At 57.3% G+C, this 22,362-nt stretch overlaps 1 protein-coding gene and 1 pseudogene across 1 annotated transcript; both read right to left on the reverse strand.

Annotated features, from left to right (window-relative positions):
• Positions 1 to 573, reverse strand: part of LOC129526387 (protein Dok-7-like) — a 37,704-nt pseudogene extending 37,131 nt beyond the window's left edge.
• Positions 574 to 14,492: 13,919 nt separating this feature from the next.
• Positions 14,493 to 19,962, reverse strand: LOC134757059 (hepatocyte growth factor activator-like). The gene is made up of 10 exons (XM_063697653.1): positions 19,830 to 19,962; positions 19,549 to 19,680; positions 19,264 to 19,374; positions 19,004 to 19,178; positions 18,647 to 18,732; positions 17,661 to 17,913; positions 16,345 to 16,484; positions 15,941 to 16,081; positions 15,700 to 15,848; positions 14,493 to 14,741 (listed from the first exon to the last, which is right to left on the reverse strand). Exons 1-10 carry the CDS (start codon positions 19,960 to 19,962, stop codon positions 14,559 to 14,561), a joined length of 1,503 nt encoding a protein of 500 aa, XP_063553723.1. The 3' UTR covers positions 14,493 to 14,558.
• Positions 19,963 to 22,362: the final 2,400 nt, after the last annotated feature.

Genomic DNA, 22,362 nt, shown 5'->3' on the forward strand with positions numbered 1-22,362 from the left:
CTGCTCTGAGCGTTTCCACAAGCACAGCTCAACCCTCAGGCATGTGGGGCTTTGCTTCTGGGGGGCCCCTTGCTGCTCTGCTGGGGGGCTCAGGGCCTGCGTCCCCTCTGCCTACAGGGCCACCAGGCAGCCCCCTCGGGCCTCAGTCTGCGCTGCTGGAAAGAGGGTTCTTCCGTCCAGGGCCCCCACCTGCGCTCCCAGGGGCGCTGTGGGGTCCGGGTCCGCGCGGGGCTCTCGGGTTTCCCGGCGGGGTGACAGCGGCGGCGATTTTGGGCAAGCTGGCATTACTGCCCCGGGCCTCGGTAACCCGTGTCGCTAGGCCCCCCGCGCCCACCATCCCCCGCCCACCCCGCTCACCTGCCACGGGCGACGGCTTGCGCAGCACCAGCCACTTACTCTTCCACTGCGGGGACAGGGGGGAGCGTGAGCCGCCGCCCGCGCCCGCGCCCCCCCCGCGCCCCCGACGCGCCCCGACCTTCTTGCCGTCCCGCAGCTTGACCTGGCCCTCCTCCACCAGCGCCGCCTCGGTCATCTTCTGTCATGGTTCCGCGCCGCCGCGCTCGCCCCGGCGCCCCAGCCCAGGGTCACTTTCAAAATAGCTCCCAGGGCCCTGGGCTGGGCCAGGAGGGCGGGCCCGCGGGCAGGGCGGCGACACCGGCGACTCCAGGGCCGGCGCGGGCGGGGCTCCTTCTCCTGCGGGCGGCTCCCCCACCCCCACGGGCCCCTCTGGCCCCACCGTCCCGCGGCGGCCACTGGAGCCGCCCGCCCTCTGGAGCAAGCGCACCATCTGGGCTCAGACGCTCAGACCAGCGCCTGGGGCGGGGGGTCGGGCGGGGACTTCTTTTTCAAAAAGCAGAGAAAACCACCCAGCAGACATCGGCCCGGCTCTGGGCACTGCTCCCAACTTTGAAGTTGGTCTTCAAACAATCTGGCTTCCCAGACTGGCATCTGCCCCTCCCACTACCCCAGGGGTCACCAGACACCCCGACAACAGACTGGCCACGGGCAGCCCAGGCCCAGGATGCTCTTACATCCCCAGGCTTCCCCCACACTGAGGTGACCCCTCCCCAGGCAGGCAGTAGGGGTCGAGGAGCCCCTGGCAGCCTCTGTCTCTTCCTCCATTTCTGTTCCCATTAAAAGCCTGCAGGGACCCCAGTGCAGGTGGGCGGGTCCAGGACCCACATTGCCGCCTCGGGTCCCCAGGTCTCCACCTCTTCTGCCCCCATCCCAGGCAAGAGCAGGCCCTGGTTAGGCCAGCCGGCTCCGATGGGCAGAGGAGCTGCCTGCTTTGTAAAGGACCCGCCAGCAGCCCTCCCAGCTGGGTGGACTTTGTGTTTCTGGACTCCCCCTCCTTAACCCTGTGGCTCCAGTCCAGCTGTCCCCAAGCTCTGGCCTGGGCATTAGATGTCACACCCAGGTTCTTTTGCAGAGAGGCCATGTGCTTTGGGGAACCTGGCAGGTCTGTGCCTTGGGTGTCAGCCCCATCCGAGAGACGGCCTCCACCACCCTGGGGTTGGGGACACCCAGCAGATACGGGAACAGCAGTGGGGAGGGGCGATGGCACCCTAGAAGATAAGCACCTGGACAAACAGCAAAGCTCCGTCCACATGCCCTACCCTAGACCCCATCCTCACGGGGCTGACGGTTCTCGGGGGAGAAGAAGGAAGGGGTAGACAGTGTCCCGTTAGGGAGGAGACGTCTTCATTTCATCCCATCCAGACCCTAGGCTGGGCTCTGTCTGCCTCGTACTGAGGAGGAAATGGAATAAAGGCAGCGTGAGGCCTCACAGCCAGGACTGAGCCACATCGGCTGACCTCAGAGCAGGGCTCAGAGGCATCGGGAGCCCTGGGCGCCCCTCCCCACTGCCCCTGTGATCCAAGAGACAGGTCTCCGGTGGGCCACAAGGGTTGGCTTTGATGCTTCGGTGATGTCTTATCAGGGCCTCATGTAAGGCAGGAGACACCAGGCCCAGGAAGCAGAATTTTGCATCCCCCACTCACCCCCGCAGTCACCTGTGCAGCCACCAGCCGCCTTCTGCAGAACAGTTGCTGGGTCACAGAGCCCCATTCATGCTCCCCACACATCCCAGGCCCCCAAGGGGCTGGCCTAGGACAGCCGGTGTGGAGGCGGGGGCCGTTGGGGCTGTAGCCACAGACACATCTGCTGCCCTGGGCGCCTGGCACTTGCTTATCCCTACAGGGAGAGGCAGGGCCCCGCTGCATTCCTGAGTGCTGGCCCGGGCCCAGGCTCCTGCCATGCCTGGCAGCTGCACCTGCTTCCACACAGCCTGGAACACACAGGATGCCGGAGGGTAGACAACTCCCTTCCCTGCTCCACGCAGCTCCAGGGCTGCTGAAAGGTGGAGGAAGCTTCCTGCAGGAGGAGGAGGTGGCCTGGCTGCCACTCCCAGACTAGCCAAGAGCGCTGTGACCCTGGGCAAGCTCCTGCCCCGCTCTGTGCCTCAGAAGTTATAGCCAGAAGTTTCCCCAGAAGTTATAGCCAGGGTTGCTGGTTGCAAATGGAGAAATAGGCTGGCCACTGAGTAGGAAGGGGTTGATTGGAAGCAAATCAGGTCTCCAAGAACCAAGGGGAAGGCTGGAGAGCTGGTAGGCAGTGAAAACAGAGCCACGTCCTGAAAGAGGAGGACACCACAGCTCAGCCCCACAGCACAGCTGGGCTCCACACGAGGGGCAGGGTCACCACCTTCAAAGGAGCCCACAGTCTCAGGTCACAGCAGCACCCCTGTCTGACCACAGAGCCCTGCTGCGACTGCCATGCTGCTGCTGGACACTGTGGCCAGGGACACTGCCATCTCTGCCAGACCCCATGGTCGTGGCACATTGCCGCCCGCCAGTGGCTCTGTGGCCAAGGGACCTGTCCCTGACTTGCCACACCATCTTCAGCCACAGTGTGATCTTACTGGTCTCAGCTTCCTCTTCTACCTTGATACTGTGATGAGCCCCAATAAGATGGCGTCCATGAGCATCTTTCAAAATGATCCAGGGTTTTCCAAGGTGATTCCAAGGGGATGATGGGGACCAGGGGTGGGCTGCTTTGTCTTGCATCTCCAAGTGGCCTGGTGTGTTGGAGAGAAACACGTCAGCTGAGTGTGGCAAGCACTGTACCCTGTGGTCACACCCGTTTGTGCATCCACATTTCCCAGTACCACCACCCCCGCCCCCATCAGGTAAGGCTGTATGAGTGAGTTCTGGCCAGTAAGGCATGGGTGGAAGGGGTAACCAACACTTCTGGCCTGCCCATAGGATGCCTGATACAGTTCGGCTGTGTCCCCACCCAAATCTCATCTCGAATTGTATTAATAATATTAGCTCCCGTAATCCTCATGTGTTGTGGGAGGGACCCAGTGGGAGGTAATTTAATCATGGGAGTGGGGTTTTCCTGTGCTATTCTCATGAAAGTGAATAAGTCTCATGAGATCTCATGGTTTTATGAAGGGCAGTTCCCTGCACATGCTCTTTGCCTGCCGCCATGTAAGAGGTGCCTTTGCTTCCCCTTCACCTTCACCATTTCCCTTTGCCTTCAGCAAGCACCTCAGCAGTTCATGTTTTTTTTTTTTTTTCCTGGTGGAGTGACCCAAACCTTCATTCCTGAAGTGTCTGGGTGATTTGTAGTCCTGCCTGGATTGGGCTGTTCTAGTTTCCCATTGACCTTAATCACAGGGCATGGTAATATTAATAGACGCCCTAATGGATCTTTTGTAATTCTATGCATACTCTTACTTACCTCCTTTGTGGAGTTGTAGACTGATTTCATCTCGAGAGTCTGGGTCAATCACCCCAGCCAACACCGTAACTCCTTCTTAGCCTGTTGACTTAAAGGTAGGAGGAGCCCAGAGTGTCCAGGTGGCAATCTTAACTTCTAGCTTAATGGAATAGTTGTGTCTCCTGGTGGCAGCGTTCCTCCCTCTGGAACTAAGACCTCCAGGCCAGCAGAACATAATGTCATGGGAACAGGAAGCAAACATTTTGCTAGTGGATCACTAGGGGTGATGGCAAGTGGTGCCACTTCCACTTCAGTGCCTTGATTCCTGGACCCGTGCATCCTGGCTAAGGGAGAAACAATATCATATCTTGGATGCTGATTCAGAGCATACATGGCCTTCTGGAGAACTTGGCCCCAGCCCTGCAAAGTATTGTCACCTAGTTGGTGGTGTAATTGTGACTTCAGAAGGCCATTCCACTGTTCTATCAATCCAGCTGCTTCAGGATTATGGGGAACGTGGTAAGACCAGTGAATTCCATGAGCATGAGCCCACTACCACACTTCTTTAGCTGTAAAGTGAGTGCCTTGCTCAGAGGCAATGCTGTGTGGAACACCATGATGGTGGATGAGGCATTCCGTGAGTCCATGGATGGTAGTCTTGGCAGAAGCACTGCGTGCAAGATAGGCAAACCCATATCAGGAGTAAGTGTCTATTCCGGTGAGGACAAACCTCTGCCCTTTCCATGGTGGAAGAGGTCCAATATAATCAACCTGCCACCGGGTAGCTGGCTGATCACCCTGAGGAATGGTGCCATATTGAGGCTCAGTGTTAGTCTCTGCTGCTGCCAAATTGGGCACTCAGCAGTGGCTGTAGACAGGTCAGCCTTGGCTAGTGGAGGTCCATGTTGCTAAATCTCCATGTGTAATCTCCATCCTTGCCACCATGGCCACTCTGTTCATGGGCCCACTGGGCGATGACAGGGGTGGCTGGGGAAAGAAGCTGAGTGGTGTCCACAGAACAGGTCATCCTACTCACTTGATTATTAAAATCCTCCTCTGCTGAGTTCACCCATTGGTGAGCACTCACAGGGGATACAAATATCTTCCGTTTTTGACCACTCGGAGAGGTCCATCCACATACCTCTTCCCCAAATTTCTTTGTCACCAATTTTCCAATCATGCTTCTTCCAAGTCCCTGACCATCCAGGCAAACCATTGTCTACGGCCCATGAATCAGTACATAATCACACACCTGGCCATTTCTCCTCCCATGCAAAGTGCACAACGAGGTGCACCGCTCCAACTTCTGCCCACTGGGAAGATTTCCCTTCACCGCTGTCCTTCAGGCATGTCCTAAAAAGGGGCTGTAGTGCCGCAGCTGGCCACTTTCGGGTGGTGCCTGCATATCCTGCAGAAGCATCTGTGAACCAGGTCCTAGTCTTCTCTTCCTCTGTCAAATGATTGTTGCAGGCCGAAAGAGTGAGGGTCACGATCAACTCAGTATACCACCAGAGGCTATACGAGTAAACAGCAAACTGTTCTCATAAAAGCAGGTTGTTGGTGAAAAAACAAACCACATATGCTGCCCAGAAGGACTGCTGACAGCAGTCACGACCCACGCACAAGTGTTTCTTGTGATTAGGCAACTACGAAGCCTGTTAGCAATAATGTGAACCTGTGATCAATTAAGGAGCTGACCAATCGTTACCTCCTGCTCCCTGCTCTTTCTACCCAACATGAAGGGCTATAGAAGCTCAGGGTGGCTGCCCTTGCTCACTGGAAACTGGGAGCCCTCTTCTTCCCCTTGCTCTTCCTTTAAAATAGTTTCTTGTTTTTTGTTTTCATTTCTACATTCATCCTCCTTCGTTCAGCCCCGTAGTAACCATGGCAAACCACGGCAAATGATCACAGGGAACTCCCCATGAGGCCATTGGTGCAGGCTGGGGGAGAGGAGGCAGGGTGGCAGGAGTGGGCATTTGAGCCACTTCCTCATGTAAAACTTACTTGTGCCTTCAGGATCTGCTTGAGCCCAGTCACTCATATACCACTTCTCTTTGATGACGGAATGCTGCTGTGCATGACCCACTTTATGGCTAGACGGGTAGGAAAGCACCCAGTTCATGATGGGCAGTTCAGGTCGCATGGTGACTTGATGACCCATAGTCAAATGTTCAGTTTCCACCAAAGCCCAGTAACAGGCCAAGAGCTGTCTTTCAAAAGGAGAGTAGTTATCTGCGGAAGATGGCAGGGCCTTGCCCCAAAATCTGAGAGGCCTGTGCTGTGATTCACCTATGGGGGCCTGCCAGAGACTCCCAACAGCATCCCTATCTGCCACTGACACCTCAAGCACCATTGGATCTGCTGGGTCATATGGCCCAAGTGGCAGAGCAGCTTGCACAGCAGCCTGGACCTGTTGCAGAGCCTTCTCCTGTTCTGGACCCCACCCAAAGCTGGCAGCCTTTCAGGTCACTCAGTAAATGTGCCATAGTAACACACCCAAATGAGGACTGTGTTACCTCCAAAATCCATATAGGCCCACTAAGCATTGTGCCTCTTTCTTGGTTGTAAGAGGGTCCAAATGCAGCAACTTATCCTTCACCTTAGGAATATCTCGACAGGCCCCAAACCACTGGACCCCTAGAAATTTTGTTGATGTAGAAGTTCCCTGAATTTTAGTCAGATTTATTTCCCATCCTCTGGCACACAAATGTCTCACCAATAAGTCCAGTGTGTTTGCTACTTCTTGCTCACTGAATCCAGTCACCGTAATGTCATCAATGTAATGGACCAGTGTGATATCTTGCAGCAGCGAAAAGCGATCAAGGTCTCTCTGAATAAGATTATGACACAAAGCCGGAGAATTGATATACCCCTGAGGGAGGACAGTAAAGGTATATTGCTGGCTTTGCCAGCTGAAGGCAAATTGCTTCTGGTGGGCCTTATCGACAGGAATGGAGAGAAAGGCATTTGCCAAGACAAAGGCTGCATACCAGGTACCAGGAGATGTGTTAATTTGCTCAAGCAATGAAACCACATCTGGTACAGCAGCTGCAACTGGAGTGACCACTTGCTTAAGCTTACGGTAATCCACTGTCATTCCCCAAGATCCATCTGTCTTCTGCACAGGTCAAATGGGAGAGTTGAGTGGGGATGTGGTGGGAATCACCACCCCTGCATCTTTCAAGTCCTTGATGGTGGCACTAATCTCTGCAGACCCTCCAGGGATGTGATATTGTTTTTGATTTACTCTTTTTGTAGGTAGAGGCAGCTCTAATGGCTTCCATTTGGCCTTCCCCACCATAATAACCCTCACTCTACCTGTCAGGGAGCTAATGTGGGGGTTCTGCCTGCTACTAAGTATGTCTATACCAATTACGCATTCTGGCACTGGGGAAATGACCACAGGATGAGCCCGGGGACCCACTGGACCCACTGTAAGTCAGATCTGAGCTAAAACTCCATTAATTACCTGACCTCCATAAGCGCCTACTTTAACTGGAGGACCACAGTGACGTTTTGGGTCTCCTGGAATCAATGTCATCTTAGAGCCAGTGTCCAGTAGTCCCCAAAATGTCTGATCATTTCCCTTTCCCCAACATAGTTACCCTGGTATAAGGCTGGAGGTCTCCTTGGGGAAGGATGGGAGAAAGATTAACAGCATAGGCCAGGTGTGGTGGCTCACGCCTGTAATCCCAGCACTTTGGGAGGCTGAGGTGGGTGGATCATGAGGTCAGGAGATCGAGACCATCCAGACTAACACGATGAAACCCCATCTCTACTAAAAATATAAAAAATTAGCTGGGTGTGGTGGCGGGCACCTGTAGTCCCAGCTACTTGGGAGGTTGAGGCAGGAGAATGGCGTGAACCCGGGAGGCGGAGCTTGCAGTGAGCCAAGATTGCACCACTGCACTCCAGCCTAGGTGACAGAGCAAGACTCTGTCTCAAAAAAAAAAAAAAAAAAAAAGAAAGAAAGAAAGAAAGATTAACAGCATAAATTGTCAGTAGTGTAGTGGAGTCCTTCCTCAAGGGGACCCGGCCTCCCCTTCATTCACGGGGTTCTGGGTCTGTAAACTGTCTCAAGTCTGGAAATTGATTGAGGGGCTGTGACTCTCTGTTTTTATAATTCATATTAGTCTTTTGTCCATTCGACCTAGAAGTTTTCTGCTTATATAAATTAAGCAGGATTGCAGTAGGCTTCCAGTCAATTTCACTTTTAGGAACACCGTGATTAATTAGCCAACGCCAGAGCTCTACACAAGTCAGACTATTCTGATTGCCACTTTGCCTCTGCTGTCCATTATGGTAGCTGTGCCCACCCTGCCTTTGATGGTTGAGTGCCGCCACTTGGCCCCTGCCACCTCAGGATCCAGTTATTCCCATCATCCCATTAAATCATATTTAAATTTTGTAGTTGAGTGACTGTGGTTCCCACTGTTAGATCTGACATACAGAGAAGAGCAATTACAGGGCCCTTCAAAGACGCAGGTGCTGCCCTCAAAAATCTATTTCGCAAGGCATTGGTCAAGGGTATATCTTCTGGACCCTCCCAGCTGGGGTGAGTAGGTCTAAAGTGACTAATCCACTCCACCACCTCAATCTCCCTAAGCCTTTGGATCCCTTCCTCTACATTAAGCCAAGGGAGATCAGGCATTTCCAACTTGCTCACAGTGGGCCATCTTTTAATCCATATTTCAGCCAACCAAGCAAATAAACTATTAGAACCTTTTTGAACTCCTGAGCTGTGACATTAAATGCAGAGTCCCTGCTTAGTGGGCCCAAATCAATAAATCCAGCCTGATCCAACTCTATGTTCCTTCCACCATTATCCCACACCCTTAATATCCATTCCCATGCCTGTTCTCCAGATTTCTGTTTATATCAATTAGAGAACTCAAATGGTTATTTTCAAGTGTAGCACACCTCCTTATGGGTCACACTCTCAACCTCACCTCTAGGCACCCACTGGGACTTTAGTCTAGTTATAGGTCGAGAAACAAACAGGGGTGTTAGGGGTGGCTCCTCAGGAGAATCAACATTATCTTGTCTGGCAACTGCCTCAGGGGAGGCCATCACTGTTGCTTCAGGCAGTGCAGGATTTATCTCCTCAGACAAAGGTGGAAAGGCTGATGGCAGCATGGGTTAGGGAGGGAATGTTGCCACTACTGGGGATGGGGAAGCTCTTTCTTCTGGTGAAAAATATTCATCAGAGTTTACAAACTCAGTGTCCCCAGCTTCATCAGGGTCCTCCCACACATCCCCATTCCAAGTTGCAGGGTCCTATTCTTTTCCAATCAGTGCCCTCACTTTAACAGTAGACACCCGGCGAGGCTGTGCACGTACCTTTCATTGCAGGTCAGTCACTCGCATGGTAAGAGCTTGTGTCTGTTTTTCCACGATTTCAGCTCTTTCTCTAAAGGAGATAAGACTCTCAATGAGGGCAATCTTAGAAGATTGGAGGCTCAGTGTCTGCTTCTGAAGCTGAGAGTTAGAATCCCTGAGTTCATCATTTTCTTTCATCACTTTGTCCACTGAACTTTAGGAGCAACCAACCAGCTTCATTAGTTCTTTGGTTCTCCACATGTGGTCAAAGGTATTATGTATAGAGTCACTAAACTCGTTGCCTCTCATGAGCAGTGAATCAAGAGTGTCAAATGCATTTAGTTTGCATAACTCTCTAAATAGTTCATGCCAAGGACTATCGGTGTTCTCCATGCCATTAGAAGTAGAGTCCTTAGCATTTTTGGGTCTAGTCATATTAAGCAGGCAACTCCAGAAACCCCAAAACCAACAAAAGAACTCCATCATTAATATTCTGTTCTTCTAGAACCACTCCTGGTACCAGGGCTCTCTAGAGGGACAGAACTAATAAGATAGATAGACATATATAAAGGGGAGTTTATGAAGTATTAACTCACATGATTGCAAGGTCCCGCAATAGGCTATCTGAAAGCTGAGGCGCAAAGAAGGCCAGTCTGAGTCCAAAAACTGAAGAACTTGAAGTCCAATGTACAAGGGCAGGAAGCAGCCAGCACATGAGAAAGATGTAGGCTGGGAGGCTAGGCCAGTCTAGTCTTTTCATTTTTGTGCCTGCTTATATTCTAGCCACACTGGCAGCTGATTAGATGGTACCCACCCGGATAAAGGGTGGATATGCCTTCCCCAGCCAAATGACTCAAATGTTAATCTCTTTTGGCCACACTCTAACAGACATACCAAGGATCAATACTTTGTATGCTTCAATCCAATCAAGTTGACACTCAGTATTAAACATCACAGTGGAACTTCCTGAGAGTGGGTCTTCCTCTCCCAGTCCACTGACTCAATTGTTAATCTCTTCTGGCAACACCCAGAAACACCCAGATACACTCAGAAACAATAATTTATATCCTTCGACCCAGTCAAGTTGACACTTCATATTAACCATCACAACCAGGAACAACTTTGTGTCAATGAATATAAAAAATTAGACAGATGAATTTTTTTTTTCTGTGAGACAGAGTCTTGCTTTGTCACCCAGGCTGGAATGCAGTGGCAGGATCTCAGCCCACTGCAATCTCCGCCTCCCAGGTTCAAGCAATTCTCTTGCCTCAGCCTCCTGAGTAGCCGGGATTACAGACACCTGCCACCACACCCAGCTAATTTTTGTATTTTTAGTAGAGATGGGGTTTCACCATGTTGGCCAGGCTGGTCTCAAACTCCTAACCTTGTGATCCACCCGCCTCGGCCTCCCAAAGTGCTGGCATTACAGGCATAAGCCACCACACCTGGCTGACAGATAAATTTATAAAAGCATAACTTCCTGTAACTGACTCAAGAAGAAATAAAACTAGTCCCATAACTATTAAAGACATTGAATCAGTAGTTAAATACAATCCTGTAAAGAAAACACCAAGACAGGTAATTTTATGGGTGAATTCCATTTAACTTTCAAAGGATAGATCCTTCCAACTATATACAGAATTTTCCAGTGAATTTTGCTAAAAGAAGAACTTATTTTATGAGGCTGTGATAGCCTTGATAACAGTCATTCAGAGAATATAGGAAAGGAAAATTATAGGCCAATCTCATAAACATACATGCAAAACCCTAAATAAAATATAAATTTTAAAAAGTTTTTAAAAACCAATACAGCATGTATCAGTCAGGGTCCCAATAGGCGGGCACACACAGTGGAACCGTTCAAGGAGGGTTTTTATATACAAAGCTGTGGTCAAAATGTGGACAATCACAGTCAGAAACTCCGGAGCCCAGGGCTGGTTAAGGTGGAGGGGCCACACCAGTTCTAGAATGCTGGCAATGGCAGGAGTGGACCCCGGAGCCTCAGAAGGAGAAAGTTATTTACATCCTGAGAGCAGCGCTGACCTTCAGTCCCAGAATGCAGCCAACCTGAGGGTATTTGTTTGCTACGGGGACCATAATAAACTGCCACAGATTAGGTGCCTTCGACAAGAGAAGCTTATCACCTTGCAGTTCTAGAAGCCAGAAGTCCAAAACCCAGGGGGCAGCAGGCTTGGCTCCCTTGGAGTCCAGCAGGGGGCACCTGCTCTAGGCCTCTGGCCCTGGTTTCTGGGCGGCCATCTTCTCTCCAGGTGTCTCCCATCGCCTTCCCACTGTACATGTCTGCGTCCTGTAAAAAGAAGCCATTCAAAACCAAAGCTGTTGGAACTTTAAATTATTTTGCATCTTCAAGGAACATGATTATAGGACCTGAGTTGCGTATGATAGGCAGCTGTAGCTTAGGCAGCTGTAACCTTTGTTCCTCTGATTATAGATTAGCTTTTTCTTTACCTACATTGTTCTGTAAAATGTTATAAAAGACTACAGGACACCAGGGAAGACCCCTTCCCTCTTCATGTTGATCTTCACTGTAGATTTGCTCCCCTCTGACTTCTCTTACACAGAGACCTCACTGGCCACCACGTTGTCTAAGACAGAACGTTCAATAGACTCTTTCAAATTGGAAAAGGAAAAGAAAACAAGCTGTGATTAATCAAATTGCTGTGACTCATAAACCAGCCTTGCATGGGAAGCACTGTAACTCTGTTCAATTTGTTTATTTTCTGCCTGTATAAGCAAGACCTTCACTTTTTGGCTTTGGGGTACTGGCTCTAATCCTCTGGAGTCTCTGTGTCCCGAGTGGCTATTTTCAGCTTCGGGCCTGCATATGCTCTTTTAAACTGGATTCTGATCCTTTTGATTATTTCAGGTGGATAGTCCAAATTTTCTCTTCTCATTAGGACACCAGTCATATTGAGTTAGTGCCCATCCTAATAACCTAATTTGAACTTGATTGCCTTTTTAAACATTCTATCTCCAAATACAGTCACATGCTGGGCTATTAGGGGTTAGGACTTCAACATATGAATTAATTAATTTATTAAAACAGGATCCTGCTCTGTACCCAGGCTGGAGTGCAGTGGCGTGATCATGGCTCACTGCAACCTCCACGTCCTGTGCTCAGGTGATCCTTCCCCTTCAGCCTCCTGAGTAGCTGAGACTACAGGTGCATGCCACCATGCCCGGCTAATTTTTTTGTAGAGACTGGGTTTCGTCCTGTTGCCCAGGCTGGTCTTGAATTCGCACCTGGGCCTCCCAAAGTGCTGGGATGACAGGTGTGAGCCACTGCACCCAGCCATCACATGAATTCTAGAAGGACATAATTCCACCTGAAACACTGAGGTGACTGACCCCAAAGAAAGGGAGCCAGGAAAATACATGCCCAGTCTCTCTCCCCTGCCTCTGATCTCCCAATAGCCCAACAAGAAACGAGAGAGTGCACAGCCCATTGCAGACCAGAGAGGCCAGCCTCCCGTGGCAGAGCACGACGGGAACAAGCAGGGCACAAGTGGGAGGGACAAAGGGAAGACCCCAGCTCGCACTTCAGCTCAATACCGTCCACTCCAGGAATACAAGGCCAACCTGAGTTAGAAAACCTATCATGTGCCGGGCGCAGTGACTCACGCCTATAATCCCAGCACTTTGGGTGGCCGAGTTGGGCGGATCATTTGAAGTCAGGAGTTCAAGACCAGCCTGGGCAACGTGGTGAAACCCCATCTCTACTAAAAATACAAAAATTAGCCGGGCGTGGTGTCAGGCACCTGTAATCCCAGCTACTCGGGAGGATGAGGCAGAAGAATCACTTGAGCCTGGGAGGCAGAGGTTGTGGTAAGCCAAGATCGTGCCACTGCACTCCAGGCTGGGTGGCACAGCGAGACCCTGTCTCAGAAAGAAAGAAAAAAAATGAAGAAAAGAAAGAAAGAGAGAGAGAGAGAGAGAAAGGAGAAAGAAAGAAGAAAAAAGAAGAAAGAGAGAAAGAGAGAGAGAGAAAGAAGAAAGAAAGGAAGAAAAGGAAGGAAAGAAGGAAGAAGGGAGGGAGGGAGGAAGCAAGGAAGGAAGAAGGGAGGGAGGGAGGAAGGGAGGGAGGAAGGAAGAAGGGAGAGAGGGAGGAAGGGAGGAAGGAAGAAGGGAGGGAGGGAGGAAGGAAGGAAGGGAGGGAGGGAGGGAGGAAGGAAACCTATCATGGAAGTCATCATGTTAGTGAAGCCAAAGGGAAAATGTGTACATTGATCTCAACGGAGGCCGAGGAAGCATGTGAAAATGCTCACCGCTCACGGGGGAAGGGTCAGGGACGGCTCACATCGGATGTGGGTGAAGTGGGGCTGAAGCCATGCGGTTCAGAGCCCCAGAACCAGCTGCTGGAGGCCCCCACACTCAGGAGGAAGAGCGGCTCCACTCTCAGGATCCTGGGGCACAGGTGCCGGCCTCAGTCCCCCAGCCACTGCCCAGGCTGCACCAACACTGTGGCGGGGGCAGGGGTCTTCAGTGGCAAGTTCGTTCCGTGAGCTCGAAGGCTCTGAGGCCCATGCACGGCAGCAGGGGCCGTGGGGAGAAGGGCCTGGCCATGTCTCTCTTCCCTCTTTGCTCAGAACCCGGCTTTGCTTGGGGCGGTAACTGTGTGGCCCCAATGCCCCCGTTTCCTGCCCTCCCAGCCTCCTGTGCAGCCTGGGATGGCGCCAGTCTGCTGGGGAAGGGGCTCCTGACAAAAGGGAACAGCTGTAACTGCAAACCACTGCCTCCCCGAGACCAGGACGCCAGGAAGGAGGTGGGGCGCAGGAGAGAAGGTCCTGGGTGCCTCGAAGCAGGGAGGAGGCCTGCCCCACACCAGCCACACTCCCGCCCTCTCCGCCCTCTGGCCCCACCTCCCCGTCTCCTGTCCTCCCTGGCTGGAGGGAGGGTACAGCCTCTGCCAGCCCAGCAGTGACCCTCTAACTGGGCCCCATCTAGCACGTGGGCCCCTCCCTCCCTCAGCCCCCACAGAGGCAGCCTGTGGCCTCCTCCCTCCGGGGAAGTGCAGCCCAGGCTCAGGCAGGTGGGCTGCCATCTGGAAGGCCAACGACGGCCTACGGGTGTTCCTGTGGGGCCGCTCTTTCTTCTTCGGGTTCAGTACTCCATGCACCACGCGGATCGGACCCCTCCACGCCTGGGGGCCTGGACTTGGTTTCCACTTCCTGCCCTGGGACAACCCAGGTGCTGAGCCCCGGCCTGGGGCTGGCCTGGGAGGGGGCTGGACTCTGCTAGGGCCTGGAGAGGCCCAGACCTCATCCCCTGACAACTCTCTGGGCCGTGGGGCCACAGGCTCCGTCTCCACTGAGGACTGTGTGGGCTCCAGAACGGCAGCCTAAGGCCTGCTGCGCATAGACCTGGGCCCCAGTCATGGCCTGGAGGGGAAGGCGGGGCCGCAGGCAGGGGCCAGGCAGCGTGGGCCGGGTTCTTGGAAATATCTTTATTGTCAGCAAGGCAGGGAATGGTGGGAACCAGGGTGTCCCGCTGGAGGGTCAGGAGGGAGCCACAAGCCACCTGGGAGGCCGTATCCGGTCATTGATCCAGTCCACATAGTTGGCCACGCGGGTGTAGACCCCCGGCTTGTGGAGCCGCCCGCAGCCGTCACCCCAGCTGATGATGCCGTAGAGGTAAGCCACGCCGTTCTTCTCGCAGGCCAGGGGCCCCCCTGAGTCCCCCTGGGCAGAGACACCAGTCAGAGCCACCCTCCCAGGGGCCTGGTTCAGGGACCCCCCTCTCCCCCAAGTGGCAGCTTGGGGACAGAGGACAAAGGCATTTCTGAGCAAGGGAGCTGATCCACTCTCCTGAACCTCATGAAAAGATGTCTCATTCCCTGGGGGCAGCACTGGCTGGGCCAGGGCATCCAACCACGTTATTCCCCTTCCTGAAGCCACGGTCCCCCTCTTCCCACCAGCATGAACCCTGTGTGGACCACACAGCCACCGTGTGTCCCAGCATCTCCTGAAATGACTTCTTCACTCCCTGGAAAACTCCTACGCATCACTCAGGACCAGTGCAAACACTCCGTCTTCCAGGAAACCATCCTGACTTCCCCTATCGAGGTCCAGTGACAAGCCCTACCCACTCTACCACTCCTGGGCTTTGTGGCCTTGGAAGAGTGAATTGACTGCCTGGGGCTCAGTCTCCCCATCTATAAAATGGGGCATAAAAGCTGTCACATGCCAGGGTTGCCGTGCCGCCTGAGCACACAGGCCTGCAGAGCCCAGGAAGTGGTTGGGCTGTTGGGCTTATTGAAGGTTGAAGAACTTATTGAAGGTTGAAGAGCTGGCTTGAGAGAACTCAGGGCAAAGGGGCCTTTGGTGCCTAGTGTCACACGGAAAGCACTGCCTTGGGCTGGACAGCCAGGAACTGTCCGGGCTCTGTGGGAACCCAGGCCCCTCTCAGAGCCTGGGTCTCCCCTTCTGTGTGAGGAGGATGCCCTTCCGGCAGGGCTCTGGGTGGCCCTGGGGTGCTGGCCACCGACAGTAAGTGTGCTCCCTGCCCAGGGTTCCCTGGCTGGCCCTGCCAGGTTGGGGTGCCACCAGGCTCTGGGCTCCCCAGGGGCAAGCATCTCGGAGACTCAGGACCAGCTGAGCCCCCACCAGTCGGGTCCTGGTGGGGCGGGCACCAGCTCACCTGGCAGGCGTTGGACTTGCAGTCGAAGTAGCCGGCACAGAGCATGTTGGGGCTGATGTCGGCGCCGTAGACCTCAGGGCTGCTGCACTTGTGGTCGGCGACCAGCGGGACCAGGGCCTCCCGCAGGGAGCTGGAGTAGCCGCTCACGTCTGTGGGACATGATGCCCTCAGCATGACACGCACACCGTGGCTGGCCACTGTCCACCCTGGCGGGGCGCTGGGCGCCCCTCTCCCAACTCACTCTCATCCAAGTGGCCCCAGCCCGCAATCTGGCACTTGTGTCCTGCAGGGAAGGTGCTGCCAGGCTCGGGCAGGCAGATGGGCTGCACGAACTGTGAGCGTGTGGCACAGCGGTCCCCTTTCTTCTTCAGCCGGATCAGGACTGATCAGAAGAGCGGCCAGGGTCAGCCTGTGGTGTGCGGGCTGAACAGGAGGCTGTCGGGGCCCGTGATGGAGGGAGGGTAGCCAGTGGGTTCCACGGGGCAGCCTGGGAGATCCAGAAGGGAGCGGTGCCCTGTCCTCCCTGCCCTGCCCCCAGCTTCCCCCGCACCACATGTCTGCCCAGCTCCTGCCCCTGTCTGGGCCTGGCCTGGGGAGCACAGGGCCCACCTGCCCAGAGTGCGGCCACGACATGCCGGAGCTCACCAAGGTCGTGGTCGCTGGGGTTGAACACCGAGTACAGGGTGTACGGGATGTACTTCTCGATGCCGAAGGTCTGTGCCACGTCCGTCGTGCGGTTGAAGAAGTGCTGGCCCAGCACCACGGAGACGCTGTCCCTGGGGCGGCTGTGCAAAGGAGGCTGGAGGCTGCATGGACCAGCCCTCCCCCGGCCACCGGGCTCACCTCTCCCCACCCCCTGTCGGGCCCACGGAGGCCAACGGTGTGGGACCCTGGTCCCGGGGAGGGGTCTGAGCAGGTGCCCGGGTGTGGGCTGTTGATACTGGGGAGACAGGGACCACCAAGCAGGGGCTATTGTCAGTCACCCCCAGATCCAGGCATGGGAGCTGAAGTGTGGTGCCATCCCTCCTGACAACACTGGTCACAAGCCCTGGGGGGAGTCTCAGGCCAAGCCCAGGCAGGATCTGCTGCAAGGCCGACCCGAGTGGGTGGAGACCTGGCCTGCTCAGGCCCTGCCCCAGCTTCCATCCACATTGTGGGGTCCCCAGATGCAGCCCTCACTCCTGCTGGGCACAGAGCCCGGGCCCCTGAGCCTGGCTCCCATCTGCTGTGTGGAGGTCGCTCCACCCTGCCTCGGCCTCCTGCCCTGGGCTCCATGTGGGGAACCCCATTTCTCCACATTTGTAGGCCCAGGAGCTGCCGGCTGCAGGTTCTGCAGGGCCACGCAAGACCCCACCCTGGGAGCTGTGGTCCTCGAAAGGCCGCCAGACCCTCGGCTGGCCGGACCCCTGCCCCTAATTACTGGGGTGCCCATCGAAGGTGGAAGGGCGTCTGGCCCAGGCTGCTCCGTCTCAGGGTCTCCCCACTTGAGGCCCGCCTCCCAGAGTGTGGGCCTGGGTGGCTGTGCGCCCCCACTGAGGGGAGCCGGCTGAGTGGGCTGGGCCTCAGTTTCCCTGGCTGTGCTTGGGCTCCTAGGGCTCTGACGCATTGTCACTGTGCTCCCTGGCTCCCTACTGAGAGCCAGGACTCTGGGAGGGGCGGGGCCTGCGGGGAGGACAGGACCTGGCCCACTGCACCCTCCGCAGGCGCTGGGTCCTCTGTGGAAACGCCACTGACCCCTGGCCTCCCTCAATAGGGACAAGGTTTCTGGAGTGTCCATGCATGCCCAGCTCAGGACTGAGCCCCAAGACCCAGAGGGGTCAGAGAGGGTTACCGGGGACCCCGGGAAGGGGTCAGCAGAGGCACCGGGATGCGGTCCGCAAGCGGGTGGGGACAGGTGCATAGTGACGCTGGATGGTGTGCGGGGCCTCAGGGCAGGTGACTGGGGCCCAGAGGAGGTGCACCTGTGGGAGAAGCAGTGGGCGGCCGACACCACCCAGCAGGTGTGGACCAGGCTCCCGGCGCAGAAGCTGTCCCCGATGTAGATGGCGGCCAGCAAGGGGTGCGAGCCGGGCAGCAAGGAGGAGCCGCCGATGATACGTGGCCGCAGGAACGTCCTCTTCTTGTGCCTCCTGCCGCAGGCCTGGCACCCCGGGGAGGCTGGCTCAGACAGGGTCGCCAGGAGATCCGGTGACAGTTGGACTCTGGTGAGGGATTCTGGGAGCAAAGGTCACTGGGTCACACCCCTGGGGTTCGCAGGTCCAGCCCCCTTCCACACACGGGCCCTACCCGGCAGGAGGCGCTGCAGAGGGCCATGGCCGGACCCCCTGTCCACGCTGCTCAGGCCCTGGCGCCCGCCCATCTCTGCCCTCAGTTTCCAAATCTGTAGAATGGGGTTTGATGCCCAATCCCGAGGCTCTGTGAGGGCCAGAGGGGCTGGACACACGGAGGCCTTTGTGGCCCCCTCAGCAGCCTGGAACCCCACAGCCAGCCCCAGCATAGTCAGAGACCCCCACATGAGAGCCCCAGGCTGGCCCCGCCGGGGTCCTAGGGAGCAGGGGGGCCTCTCCCCAGGGCAGGAAACAGGTGGCCTCCGGGGGGCCTGCCCGCCCAGGGTCTGATGCCAGGGGTGCCTGTGGGGAGCCTGCACGCTGTCCTCCCTGCACCTCCCTGAAAGCCTTCTGGGGCCATCCTGGGCATGGTCCAGGCTGGGCAGGTGCCACCCCAAGGCCGTCGCCTGGTGACCAGCCCCCTGCAGTGGGCTGCTTCCCCACTGTGACCCCAGTACCGACCCACTGCGTGACCTTGGACCAGCCTGATCCCGTGAGCTCCAGTTTCCCCATTTGTCAGAGATGCAGTAGCCAGGTGTGGGGAGGGGCTAGGAGGATCACAGGGAAAACTGCTGTGACCTCGGTGGGGCCCAAGGCAGCACCCCCTGCCAGCCGCGCACCGCAGGCCTCCAGGCGGCAGTACTCCCAGGAGAGCGCGCTGTCCTTCACCACGTAGCACCAGGGCCTCTCGTCATTGTCCGGATTCCTGCGGTGCATAAGCGCGGGCTGGCAGGGAGTCACACTGCCCCTCAAAGAGGGCATGGGGTGGGGGCATCGGAACCCCCAGCAGGGTGGCTCCCCACACCTGGAGCAGTGGGAAGAGAGTGGCCCTCCCTCGGGCAGCCTCCCAGGCAGAGGTTCCGAGGCCTGTCTGGACGGAGCTGGCCCTGCCTAGGTCCTAGGGAGCTGGGGGGCCTCTCCCCAGGACAAATCCTGCCTGTCCCGCGTGCGGCGGCCTGGAGTGGCGTGGTGCTGACCGGCAGTAGGCATGGGGGCCCAGGCCCAGCAGGGCCGCGGTGCCCACTGAGTCCACGTGCAGCTCCTGGTAGAACAGATTGGAGTTCCAGGCCAGGCAGCTGAGGCCCGAGGCTGAGGTGCTGGCCACGCCATGGTACCCAGTGCCGTTCCCCAAGAAGCAGCGCTCATCAGGCTCTGCGGGCAGAGGGGCAGTGAAGGCGGCCCACAGTGGGTCCACCCGGCACTGCCCCAGGGCACCCCGGGGGGCTGACCCACTCACCGATGTTGCAGAGCCGTCCAGCGAAGCCTGGTGGGCAGGCACACACGGTGGTCCCGGTGGCCACGATCAGGTGGCAGGTGCCCCCGTTCAGGCAAGGGCTGCTCAGACAAGCTGGGGGCAGGGCCGAGGAGCTGGCCCAGGGGCCGCGCAGTGCCCCACGACAGCGGAGTCGGGGTCCACCCCTTGTCCCTTGTTTCTGGGTGACCTCAGGCCATTCCTCCCACTCGGGTGGGGACAGGGACACCCGTCGGGGGTCAGCGGCACGGCTCACACCCCATGGCACACCTGTACGTCGGGTGCCTCCGCACCAGGCCCGGCCCCCCAAGCACTGGCACTGTTCCACGTGGCCCTGGCGCACGCGGGCCCAGCGGTCGCCCGCCTCCAGGTACTCGTAGCGGGTCTCATCAAAGCATTTCTCTGAGGGGTGCACGGTAAGCCCTCACACCCTGCCACCTGCTGTCCCCATGCAGGGCCCCTGCCCTGCGCTCGGGAGCCACCTGTTCTCCCATCCTCCGGGGACTTGCTCCGGCCCCTGGACCCCCGCGGACCTCCGAGGCCCAGCTCACCTGTGCCGCAGTCCTTGCCGGTGAAGGCCCGGGGGCAGCTGCAGTGATAGGACTGGGGGTCCTGGGTATTGGAGCAGGAGCCTCCATTGAGGCAGGGGCCGGAGGCACAGGGATCCAGGGCAGCTGGGGACATGCGGGAGGGGACGTGAGGGGTGGAATGGGAGGCTCAGGGTCCCTCTGTGACATCCTCTGCTTGCTAAGGCCTCCATCAGGCCCCAGTGAGGGGCTCTGAAAGCAAAGGGGCCCTCTCTATGCCCCTCGGGGTGCAAGGTCCCTGGGAGGGGCACAGACCTCCCCTTCCTCCCAGCGTCCCCCACTCAACACCTGGGCCACTGGCCCAGCTGTGCACGTGGCTTCCTGGAAGCCTGACACCCACACTGTCAGGCAGCAGCCCCCTCCCATGTGTCCCAGGACCCGTGTGAGCAGGGCGGCTGGCACCGCACCCCACAGACCCTGCCCACCTGTCCCCTGCCTGGGGCACGCCTGTGTGGCTGCAGGGCCCGGCCTCACCACCAGGCGGCGCCTTGGCCCCAGCGATGGCCGCGCAGCCACCATGAGACGCAGGTCCCGCCTGGGAGAGGCTCTGGCCCTAAGTGGCACCCACTGGGGTTAATCCCAGAGCCCCTCTTCTGCTCCCCTCCAGCCAGGACCCCTGCCCGGGTCCGCTCCATCCTTCCCTTGGCACTTCTGGCCTGGCCCAGTGCCCCCTGCCCGCCCCAGGCTACCCAACCCAGCACCCACCTGCGCCCCCTGGAGGCGGGGTGGCCTCCACACAGTAGCCCCAGGCCCTGTCCCGGTCCTAGTTGTGAGTTGTGGCACACCTGGGGGGTGACACCTGCGTGCATGGGGGTCCCAGGCAGAGGCCCCCCACCCCACCCCACCACCCTGGAGGGTCTCTGGGTTCACTGGGTCTGCCTGCTGCGTGGTGAGCACCTACTGTGTGCCCAGCTCCCAGAAAAGCAGGCAGCGTGGGGCAGGTGACCCCAGCTCGGGTGCCCCGGCTGCCCGGACCCACCACTTCCTGTGTGCACTGCCCTCCGAAGTGCAGGTGTGCAGCATGCGGCCCCCGTAGCGGAAGGGGAACCTGCAGGGCCTCCCGTCCTCGGTGAGTGCTGTGGGGAGGGGGTGGCAGGGTCAGGGCTCCCTCGAGGGGCACCCGAGCCCCTCAGGACCTCCAGCCGCAGCCATGCTCCTCCCACCCAGCCCTAAGGTGAAGCATGACACCTCCTCCCAGGCCCACCTGACCCACCTTGGGCCTGGGGGCTACTGCTCCAAGGAACTGCCCTGGGCCGGGGCGGGAGCCCCCCACTTTGGGATCCCTCTGCCTCTGGAGCACTTGTTGCTGGGGTCTCAGAGGTCACAGAGGTCACCAGGATAGTGGGGATCGCAGGGGTCGCTGTGGCATTAGGTTCTGGGGACTCCGTACGGTTCTAGGAGGAGCAGAAAGGGTGTCAGTGTGGGACAGACCCTCACACTCAGGTCCTGCCGGGCAGGAGGTCATAGCTCTGAGCCTGTTTCCATACTGGGGCCCCCAGATCTCGGAGCAGGTTCCAGGAGGACACACGACATTCCTGAGGCCTCAGCCAGGCTCTGACACCTTCCCCGCCCTCGGCCCCTAGTTAACACCTGCTCAGGGTCACTGCCCAGGCCCAGGCACTGCTACCCACCAGGCTTAAACCCTGACGTCAGTTTTTGGTGATGGGAGCAGCTAGGAGGCCCTGGGAGGTTCCCCCAACCTCACGCATCCAGACCCAAAAGAGGTCCAGAGAGAGGGGGCAGCCCCCAGACACATAGGGGCCCAGGCCAGGCCGCACAGGGATGACAGCCCCCAGGTGGGGCTCCGTGAGCCCAGGCCCCAGCCTCCAAGGCCAGTCCAGCACCCACCTGCCCTGTGAGGGCCAGCTTTCAACGTGAGCCCCCTGCTCAGACCCCCGCCCCCTCAAATCCCCACGCTCTGCAGCGACCCTCCCTCTGGCCTCCTCCCAAGGACCCCAAATAGCCACTGGGAACCTCTGGTCGCACTGTGACAAGGTCAGTGCTCACCCCGCCAGGCTGGGGCTGGAACCCCCGTGGCAGCAGCAGCAGCAGCAGGAGGAGGAGGAGGAAGGGGCCCAGCCCCAGTGGGGGGCAGGGGCTGGGGACCCAGGCCCAGCGCCCCATGGCTCCTGAGCTGGCCTGAGGTGCAGTGGGAGGCGGGAGCAGAGCGGCCAAGGCAGGTGGGGTCAAGGCTTCGTGGAAATGATTAACCCTGGCTGCCTCCCACGTCAGGCGGGCCCAGCTGGAGAGGAAGTCCCCGAGTCCCCTGGCCCCCACACCTGCTGCCCACCTCACTTTGACCCTACCTGGAAGCCCAGCTATCTCTCTGGCCTCAGCCTGCACTGGTCCTAGTCCTAGACCTGACATGGTCCTTGGGCCTCTGCTTAGAAGCCTTCTCCAGGAAGTCTTCCAGGATAATGCAGATAGGTTGGGGCCTAGATGGTCTGGTGCTGCTCCCAGTCCCTGCAGGCCACAGAGCTGGCCACCATCTGCCTGT

The sequence above is a fragment of the Gorilla gorilla genome, chromosome 14 (assembly GCF_029281585.2).
Source record: "Gorilla gorilla gorilla isolate KB3781 chromosome 14, NHGRI_mGorGor1-v2.1_pri, whole genome shotgun sequence".
Classification (NCBI taxonomy): domain Eukaryota; kingdom Metazoa; phylum Chordata; class Mammalia; order Primates; family Hominidae; genus Gorilla; species Gorilla gorilla.